The sequence below is a fragment of the Pollachius pollachius genome (assembly GCF_949987615.1).
Source record: "Pollachius pollachius genome assembly, chromosome: 14".
NCBI lineage: Eukaryota > Metazoa > Chordata > Actinopteri > Gadiformes > Gadidae > Pollachius > Pollachius pollachius.
The window spans coordinates 7,119,038-7,129,534 of record NC_136947.1 but is presented as its reverse complement, the minus strand read 5'-3'; the positions used below and the strand labels follow the sequence as shown (position 1 = coordinate 7,129,534).

The window sequence follows — 10,497 nt, the reverse complement described above, 5'->3', positions numbered from 1 at the left end:
GGGCTAGACTCATACTGTACTAGCCCCTAGTAACTGTGGTATCGCTAAACATATATCCCCAGGGGTTTTGTCAAGAAAATACTATTACGCGAGTGCTTATGTTTTTGCTTAGAGAGAGGCGATGTACAGGTGTGGTGACTGTCGTCACATGACAAATAAAAGCTGAGAAATAAGCATTCCCTTTGTTGTGTCGATGGACAACAGCTCCCCCCGTGTCAATAGGTAAAATAACAAACAGGCTTCTCATGTCTTAGCTGGTGACCACTAGAAATGCTGGACGTACAAAGAAACACAATGCAGATTATTCTCTGTCCCTCTCGCTCTGTTGCCTGGGAATCGGAAGATGTCTATTCAACGCACACACAAAAACAGTCAGTGTTTTCTAGGTTGTCCTCATATGCCTGTAAGATCATATGAGGACTGATAAAGATAGCTGATTGCCTGTATCTTTGTGCGACAGAATAGTCCTAATGTGAACCATATCCTTATAACCCTGCGTGGTGTGTTTTACCATAAATAAGAATACGGCATGTTGTTTTCCAACTACGACAGATTGTTCCGTGCGCACGGCGATAGCTCTCTTTGCTCACGGAGCATACCTTCAAAATCATTGGTCAAACGCGCCACAGTTGATTAGATTGTGCATAAAGGTCATGGGGACGAGGCAAACACACACACTACCTGTGTAGAATACAGCAGAGGGAAATATCAGCAGATATAGCAGAGGGACATGCACTGAGGCGGCCTCTTGCTGGGAAACGTAACAGAGTGGGGGGTGGAAATGAGAGGCCCCTTACATTGTTTGTGTGTGTGTGTGTGTGTGTGTGTGTGTGTGTGTGTGTGTGTGTGTGTGTGTGTGTGTGTGTGTGTGTGTGCGTGCAACAAAGTACAACCCCCCAGTCTGCGAAATTCAGCTGGACCCCCATCGGGGTAGGGGTGCTCTTCAGTGACTTGCAGCTCTTGAATAGAATAGTTTGGATCCCGTTCTTGACGATAGGCAGCGTAGATGCCGAGGCAGAGCAAGACATTCTGGCTCACAAATATCCCAGCTATGGAAGAGCTGGAACAGTTTCCACTTGGCACAGCTAGAACTGCTACGAAGCTAAAAACAAAGGCTGGTCTACAGAAATGGATCCACCGATCTCTTCCTGTTAATGACTTGACCCTGTGGGTTGTTTGAGACGCGCTCATGCAAGGTTTAACTGCTGCCTGAACCGTCCTTCTGTTGGGGGGGGGGGGGGTGGGCTTATGGTTTGGGTCATGTGACATACCCCCACCATACCACCACATAGACCTCCAGCTAAACCCTGCTGTTTTGTGGGGGGGGGGGGGGGGGAGAGAGGGGTGACAGATGCAGGTCAACCCCCTTCCTACTTCCCGGTAAACAGATTTATATTCTTTTTTTCATTTTGTTTTACAATGCAATGAAAAGCAACAAGGTTTTATGTAAGGGGACAGCAAACTGACCCGGTAAACGCTCAGACTTTTAGTGCAAAACACATGCTTTCCCGTAACCACACTTGATGGGGAATGCATCAAACATGGAACCCATTGGCCCTTTCTCGTGAGTTGAAAATGGGTATGAAACAGGCCCTGTTCATCTGTGCTGGTGCTTTCCTCCTTGAGAAGAAATCCTTGAAAAAACATAATAGGATGGTGTGGCTAATTCCTCCCGGCCCACCACAGAATCAACTCGGGCCCGGCGACTTCCACTGGGATGACCTACTGGTCGTGCATCATATTAATACATGTATCATATTCATATTTATACATGTATCCAATCAACATCATGTCCTATGGACTTCCATTAGATCCCAAAGACACAGTCTCCACACATAAAAACATTACATTGCTGTTTCATTAATGTAATGCTCTGCTTAACATACGGTGGCCCAGACATGACTAACAATATAGACCATTAATATTAACATCGTCCCGACACCGAAGAGGCTTACGGACCAGAGCCTGCGTGTCCCGTTCCACGGTAGAAGGATGGTCTTGGCCCTCTCAGGTTGCTCGTTGGCAGCGCAGGCAGTGATGTGTCACTGTGTCACACTACATCAGTGAGTCCAATCACAGGACAGGTAGGCATGACTACATGTAGAGGGTTTAGCTCCAGGCCAATCAGACGGCCTCCCACCGTCGATAGAGATTTGACTTCTTGTTAAAAAGCCACGTGTAGCGCAAGCATCAATGCATGATGCCTCTGAGGTGAATGTGCAGCCCTGCCAGTCACTCTCTCTGTGTGTGTATATGTATATCATGCACGTGCGTCTCAATGTGAGAGACGATATCTCCGTCCATCTGCTTTGACTTACATGTAGGCACCACGTATATGTGCATTTGAACGTGGGTGGGTGTGTGCGCGTGTGTGTGTGCATTCGTCGCCATGCGTGTGTGTGTGTGTGGTCCACTTCCATAACTTGCCCTAAAAGTCACCTAATTTGATTAATCATAACAGGCATTGAAACTAATTGACACGACGCAGGCTGCAAGCCTTCTATGTGCAGGAAGTGACACTCTATGTGTGTCACTTCTAGCCTTTTCCTTACTTTTCATGCCGCAGTGCCTTTAATCTAATAAGAACTGGTTCAAACTGCTTTGGCGTTACACAACGAAAGCCAGCGGCAGGAGAATCCTACATGTGGTGGATGAAGAACCCTCAAAGCTCTGACTCCATGTGTGTTTCATGCGAGCACCGTCCGTCTCCTGGCTGATAAAAGCCAACACCGCAGTGGTGGGGGGGGGGGGGGGGGATGTGCATTGATTTACCCCCATATCGGTGCAGGGTTGGCTGCCCGGCGTCTTGGAGATGTCTTTCGCCGAAGGGCCGCTGTGCTGTTCCATTTATGAGACCCAATTTCATATTTTTTTCTCCTTCATTTTTCTCGTTGCATAACATCCATGTTTTTTTTGCCCATTGCACCCGCTTCATGCTGGAGCCAACTGGGTTGAGCCTGTACATTCCGGCGGTCGCTATAGCAACAGAGCAGCATCCCTCCCAGTCCTTTGTACAACCCCCCGCCCCCCCCCCCCCCCCTCCATCGCTTTGGCTTCTGAAGAAGAAACTGATTGGGATTCCGCGTGATGGCTCTGTCAGCTGCTTGATAATCTGCACCACAGAGACAGAGAGAACAGTTAACACAAACACATATACATACATATATATCTACATACATATATATCTACATAATATCAAATAGCATTAATTTGCTTACATGCATATATCCTAATGATGCAGTTAACAAAGCACAAGTCAACCATTGGCGAGAAACACATTTGTCCCCCTTCCAAATGAAAAACCCTTCACATTGTTGATCCCTTAAAAGTAGTAATTTGAGAGATTTTAGAGATTTTTACAAGATCTAATACGATGGACAATAAGAAACATGTTCTACTGCTACTGCTGCTTGCTAATTCTGATTCTATGTGGAGCACAGAAATAACACACAAAATAAGCAGCTATAAGTACTTGCTACGACACTGAGTTAAGCTATCGGACCAAAGACAGATTTCTTTGTACGCTCTGTCACCCTGCCATGGATTCCATCAAACTGTGGAGTCATCTTAATACCAGGTTCAGTGCAGGCTGGCCTTCCTGGTTTCTCCCCTCAGTGGTGGTGAACTGCAGAGGAGTTGATCCCTCTTCTGTATCCCCTCCAGTGCTCTGGTGCAGATCTTTCCCTGTTGACTGTTCTTAGATGTGGTTCTATTTTGTGTTGTTTTCAAAGTCGGTGGGGACAGTATTACACAGTATATTTTGTCTTGCTTAAACTGTTTGTCAGGTCATGCTTGCAAAATAAGTCCCTAACCTCAATGAGACCTCCTGAATAAACAAAGGTGAAATAAATAAATACTAACACATGCAACTTATTTTGGTGAAAAACATTTCACCAAAAAACCTTATTTCACCGTTTTCGGTGAAATAATGTCAATGCAGATGCAAATAATGTCAATAATGTCAATGCAGAACTTTGCAAAACAAAGTTACGTCACTTTTTTCAGTTGAAAGTATGACTACAGCTTCTGCAAAGCCCTTCCCTAACAAAGAGTTAAACCTGGCCTCCCCTGTCTGATTGGCCGTCATGATCCCCATGGAGCCAATCAGAGCAAGGTCAGTCTCTGTTGTGAGAACATTTGGATGTAGGTAAAAGGTCGTGGCAAACTTCAGACCCAATGCCCTTCCCCCTGAAGTGCAAGAAAGAAAACCAAAGATAAATACTTATTTTGCTGAGGTAGGATCTTCTGTACTTACGGAATGTGCTTTATATAATGGCAAGGTGGTAACAGCTTAAATGCCTGAGGCAAACTGTAAAACCTTATCCGCTTTCTCTTTAAGAGCTCAAAACTGGTCCCTATAAGACATTTACAAAATATGAAGTCAGATATACAGCTTTTGAAAAGCTTCTTTCCTTCAAACAAAAAACAATGGGAAAATATCCCTTGTTTTCAGTGAAGAGCGGCGTGCACCGCCTGAAATGTGTTGAGATTGCTCATCAAGTAGTGTGGGAAAACCCATGTTCAATAAAGTTGTCTACCTACACCAGCCCAAATAGTTTTTTTCTCTCATGCATGACTGCTGTGCATTGTCAGAATGTAGAAATATGACCTTTGGTCACAGGGTGGTGTTATTTTGGGTATTATCTAGTATTGACCCATTTCCTTTTTTGCCTGCTCATCATAATAAGAACTGCTTGCAGACCTCAGGTCAGTTTCACAGCAAGAGTCTAGAGGAAATGTAATACAAGTCGTCTGCTGCAATGCTGCCAAATGAAAAGTCACAGCATTCGTGTCATAAAATAAGTTTTAAATGTTTCAAGGAAAACAGAAAGGTCCAGTAAAAATCACGCTTTTACCAAATCAGGTGAATTACAATATAGCAGTAGACAAAGGATAAAACTCCTTCATGAGTTGAACAGAAACTCTACAAATGGCAAGGGAACGATGTTAAGACAAAAGGTCTGATGAGTACAAACATCTACAAAGTGTACCGTACGAACTTACAAACCCAGCATGTCCAAAAATCTGGAGACCTCCAATGGTGCCATTTAAAAATAAAAACAGTTCTCAAAAGTATTAGTAACATTTAAGATTGGATAGTTGAAAAGGCAGGTCACGATATAACAGTTAAACTAGTCAAGACTCATTTTAAAAATGACACATGCTGTTCAGCCAATAGCAGCTCTACTCTTCAGTGTCCATGTGCTTTAGTCATTTAGAAAAGACTACGTTACATCATTAAGCAAGTTTTAAAAAAAACGTTACGAAATCCTTCCGACCCCTCCCAAACACACGAGGGGGGGGGGGGAAAGGTGTACCCTGCCCGCCGCTACCAACCAGACATCCCCCCCTCCCAGCCCCACCCCACCCTCTTCACTTGGCAAGTCAACCATTATTCAAAAAAAACTAGCAGGTTACAGTTTTATCATTTCAAGGGAAGAAAAAGAATACAGTACTAGTTCGCCTTTCAGCTGTTAAAGATAAAAGAATACAAAGTAAACTCAAATAAAACACAGGTGGGCGGTGGGGTTTGCCCGAGGAGGGAGGCGTGTGCGTATGCGTGAGTGTGAGTCTTTCAGTGGGTCTAGTACTCCGTGGGCTCCTCGCCCTCCTCCGCCAGCAGGCAGGTGCGGATCAGGGCCTCCGTCACGGCGTACGGGTCGCAGTTGGCGGACGGGCGCCGGTCCTCGAAGTAGCCCTTCTGCTCCTGGCCCACGCTGCGCGGGATGCGGATGCTGGCGCCGCGGTTGGCCACGCCCGCCGAGAACTCGTGGATGTTGGAGGTCTCGTGGCGGCCCGTGAGGCGCCGGGCGTTGTCCAGGCCCCCCTTGGGGTCATAGGCCCGGATGTGGTAGTGGTGCCTCTTGCCAAGCCGCTCGATGGACTCCTCAATGGCCCTGGGGGAGAAGACGAGGAAGGTACAGGTTAGGGCCCTGGTGTGGTCAAGCAGTACAAGCTTCCCCCCCCAGTACTCCCAGTGGGAAAGGGACTCACTTCAACCCGCCCTCCTCCCTCATCTCCTTGGTGCTGAAGTTGGTGTGGCAGCCGGCGCCGTTCCAGTTGCCCTGGATGGGCTTGGGGTCGAAGGACGCCACCACGCCAAAGTCCTCACACACGCGGTGCAGGATGAAGCGGGCCACCCACAGGTGGTCCCCCATCTTGATCCCCTCCGTCGGCCCCACCTGGAACTCCCACTGGAGACGCAGAAGCAAACCAGTAAGTGTCTCTCCCCCGACACGCCCACATCGTCTGGGCAAGCCGACCCACCCACCAAACAGCGGTTACTACACCAGATGTTGGGTTACCTGTGCAGGCATCACTTCAGCATTGGTTCCACAGATGTCCACTCCAGCGTACAGGCAGGCTTTGTAATGAGCCTCCACGATGTCTCTGCCATAGGCCTTGTCTGCCCCCACGCCACAGTAGTATGGACCTGTGTGACGGCACGACTATAGTTAGGACCTTATCACTTCATGGACATCTTTCAGAAGGCAGTTGCGTCATAAGTAGGCCCTTGCCTTGGGGTCCAGGGAATCCATTGGATGGCCAGCCGAAGGGATGCCCGTCGGTGCCCAGGATGGTGTACTCCTGCTCCATGCCGAACCAGGGGTGCTGGTCCTTCACCATGTCCATCACCTTGTTGCACGCCAGTCGCAGGTTTGTTTCTGCGCGCACACAATTGTTACAGTTAGAAACCGATCCCTTCACTTTCATACAAACGTCTTGATTGGCTATGGTGACTAATCAATGTCAAAGCCACTGTCAAGTTACCTGTAGGTTTGTGGTTGTACTTCATCACCTCGCACAGCACTAGTTTATTGGGGTCTCTACGGAACGGGTCACGGAACATCGCGGCGGGGATGAGATACATGTCGCTGTTGGAGCCCTCCGACTGGTAGGTGCTCGAGCCATCGAAGTTCCACTCTGGGAGATCTACCGACCAACATGAAATGATAGGTCTATAAATGCAGTACATCCACCAACAAAGATTGACTCAGAGTCCCCAGCGCTATGGAGGAAACGCTGTATAGTAAACTCATGGAGGATGGGAACAATGAGCATATTACGTAACCCTTGTGCCTTTACCTTCGATGCTCTTGGGCTCGGAGTCGAGCGTTCGGGTTTTGCACCGAAGACCCTCTCCGGTGCCGTCGATCCAGATGTACATGGCTTGGACCTTGTCTCCCTGGGGGAGCTCCATGTACCGTTGTTTTACAACTTTACTCAAGCAGGCGCTGGCGGACGTAGCCATCTTATCGTCTGTTATAACACACCTGGAGACGGGAGGAGAGAGACAACGTGAGACGAGGGTTTCCCCGGGCACGTTAAGGCGCACATGTTCTTCACACCATTGTTCTCTATTCTAGAAGGGATAAGAGCATGCAAACGCAGGTCTCGCAGCCTCACTTTAGCATGTTCACTGCGGTCCAAAGCCAAAACAAAGGAAGCGTTCATACAAACGTATGAACGTATGCTTAAATCGCTGCGTAAATCTCTCCCTCCCGACGGTCCACAGTAGACGAAGATTGCGCTTTTAAGTTACTACATCAAACATGGTATTAGGGAAGGTAACTATGGATATACACCATACGATGTGCCTCCATGCTGCCGTACACAGAGACACGCATTGTAGTCATGGTTACACTTATGCCAGACCGAAGCACCATTACATAATTGCCCCCCCCCCCCCACCCCCCACCCAAAAACACTGTTCCTGCAATATCATATGGCAGCAAAAAACAATCAACGTCAACGATACGAGATGAAAGGCATTAAATATGAATCTTACAAAATCACCCAAACAATAAAAGGGAAAACAATTACCTTTAAAAAGAATACGTTGGAAGAAAAAAATGCTAAAGGACAGAAAGGTCCCAGGAGTTGTACTTGAAACTCTTAGTAGTTGTTGTCTCATTCTCTGGTACCTCAAAATCCCAGATCCAGTCTAATTTATAACAAGATGGATAGGGACGTCCGCGTTTCGGATTGGTCAGAGAAATCTCGACGTGTTTACTCAGCGGTGACGAGCGGCCTTCATTGGTCGGGAGCGAAGCGCAACGCCCTCAAGTTGGAGGAGAGTTTCTTGTGCAGCACATGCCCAAAAAATGCCGAAGTCTGCAGCGTTTGCCCTCAATTTCACACAAAGAAAGGAAAATAACTTTGTTTGTCTGATTGGCAGGTGAATTATTTTTTATTTGTGTTTCATCCCGTTTGTACCTAAAACGTGATGACTAAGAAAAAACACATGTCTGCCCCTCTTTCCTTGTTTATCATCCGCACCAAACTGAGGTAATTAACGTCCCCAAACGCCTCCACGCGGTTGAACCACAGAAGTACAGCTAGTTTATTGGAGGTTACATAAACCAAAAAAAGTATGCAGACAAAAGTACCGATTGGGTGAAAGGCGCTAATGGTGCATACACACAAACATATTCAAATCATCATTATGAATTGATCAAAGATTCACTGCTAAGGTATTTTGCCAACATCTTCTTACCCTAGAAAAAGTGCTAATTCCTAAAAGAGAGAAGGCAAACGCTTGCCTGCACCAAAAGTGCACTGACAAGAACGTTGGCCTATTGTTCTAACTGAAGGATTTGAAACGAATGTTTCTGTTTAAAACATCACAACGTTATTTTTTTAATTATTATTTTTATTTTTTATTTATTGAATGACCGGTTTCATCTATAGTTGGAGGATTGTTTAAATTTAACATCAGTAGGGGGACATTTCAAATGTTTTTGGGACATTTTGAATGTCCCAACATTTGATATATCCCTGCACCACCTGGGGCTCTGGTAGGAGCTTGACCACTTCCACTTTTAGAATCCATCTGGTAACAGGTGTTTTTTGTGTCCGGAGATCCTTGCAGGAAAGGTAAGTGTTCTACTCTACTCTACCAAATGCTGTAAAAACAACAGTAATCGTTGACATTATGATAGTCACGGTCTCATCCCCGTCTGTACAGGCACCACAGAATGATGGATTCTACCAGTGGATTCAAAACCAACACTTCTCATACTTCAAACAGACAGAGCTCTACCACCACTTCTCCCTCTGCAGAGAGCTGCTTCAGGTACCCTCCTCATGTCAGCTCAAAGCTACTCATCCCCCTATAGTTATCCAGCAAGTGTGTTTGTGTGTGTGTGTGTGTGTGTGTGTTAATATGTGTGTGTGTTATATGTTGTCACGTTCAAGTTGTAGCACAATTGTGTCTGTGTCAGTTTTTCTGTGTGTGTGCATGGGTGTATGCTTGTGTGCGTTTTTGTGTCCGTATACGTCAGGATATTTAGGAGAAGACTTGGGGACCTTCTGCGTGAGAGTGGACCACTTGCTTTACACGGCCCTTCGGAGGAACCCAGGCCCACTACGCCTTCATTAAGGCCTTCCAGTGGGCCGCGAAAAGGACCGCGAGCAGGGATCGAACCCCGGTCTCTGCGTTAAGGACTGGTCCCTAATGGTACGTGCTCTACAAGGTGAACCAACCCCTCAATGCACTTTCAATGTCTGTTGTTTCCCCGGCATACCAAGCAGCCAGCACCAGTTCTCTGTGTGTACTGCATCGCGGTGCAGCGAGGTGGTGGGGTAATCGCCAGGAGCCTGCCAGGGGACGCGCCCCGAGAGATCGCACCCTGACTCACATGAGACAGAACGCTCTGAACAGCCTCCAGTCCTATTGGCTGCCTCCATGCCTCTGGGTCTGCAACAAGGCGATAACGCGGGCGACTGCTCCTCCATCGCCAAAGGATACGCAGACCTGGGCTCCGACGGAGGCCTGGAGCCCAGGAAGGCGCCTCTCTTCAGGAGTCACCCAAGGCCCGGGTTCAGGGTCGCGGCTCGGGGGCTGAAGAGGGACCCCGACAACTCCAGAGTGCTGACGTGGTCGCCTTTGGAAGATGCAGAGGACGAGTGCCAGTGCCACCACGTAGCGCACCGGTCCAAACGAGGGCGAGACAGTTCACCGGGACGTCCACACCGTAGTAGGAGTGTCCCGGGAAAGAAGGGGAGGCAAGCTAGGGTCGAGTGCCGGCTCTGACGCTATGGCGAAACCGAGCACCCCTCCCCTCCATCTTCACAACACCCAGGGACGGACACAGCCCCTTCCTCCTTCATCAATACGCCCATATTTCATTTGCCGTCCGTTATGACCACCGGTCGTGCGCCCAGACCACGACCACCACCACCACCACCAGGGCCCCCGTCTGCGGCATTGTCCCTCAGCACTGCGAGGACCACCCGTCTGTGGTCATATCTGCCGACGCGGTAGCAGGGCGGCCTTACGAACACTCCCCGAGGGTTCAAGGAGAGGAAGCCGCGCTGCACCCCCCCTGGGGCTCTGGCAGGAGCTGGACCAGCTCCTGGACCTGCTGCTGCTCACGGCAGGAGGACAGCGCCGCCGTAGCCCTGGGGATTGTGAGGGCGTATCTGCTCCCAGGTCAACACCGGGGGAAGCTGACCCTGGCTGAGAACACAGCCACGCACCGTGTGAAGCGTTTG

At 48.3% G+C, this 10,497-nt stretch overlaps 1 protein-coding gene across 1 annotated transcript; it reads right to left on the bottom strand.

Annotated features, from left to right (window-relative positions):
• Positions 1–5,371: 5,371 nt before the first annotated feature.
• On the bottom strand, positions 5,372–7,936 carry LOC307085840 (glutamine synthetase). The gene is made up of 7 exons (XM_079750727.1): positions 7,825–7,936; positions 7,087–7,274; positions 6,772–6,933; positions 6,519–6,665; positions 6,306–6,433; positions 5,995–6,194; positions 5,372–5,897 (listed from the first exon to the last, which is right to left on the bottom strand). Exons 2-7 carry the CDS (start codon positions 7,250–7,252, stop codon positions 5,585–5,587), a joined length of 1,116 nt encoding a protein of 371 aa, XP_079606853.1. The 5' UTR covers positions 7,253–7,274; positions 7,825–7,936; the 3' UTR covers positions 5,372–5,584.
• Between the last annotated feature and the right edge of the window lie 2,561 nt (positions 7,937–10,497).

Coding starts and splice junctions, on each gene's coding strand:
- LOC307085840 (XM_079750727.1), bottom strand. CDS start 7,252: ATGGCTACGTCCGCCAGCGCCTGCTTGAGTAAAGTTGTAAAACAACGG. Junction 6,934..7,086: donor CGAGCCCAAGAGCATCGAAG/GTAAAGGCACAA, acceptor GTTGGTCGGTAG/ATCTCCCAGAGTGGAACTTC. Junction 5,898..5,994: donor AGGGAGGAGGGCGGGTTGAA/GTGAGTCCCTTT, acceptor CTTCTCCCCCAG/GGCCATTGAGGAGTCCATCG.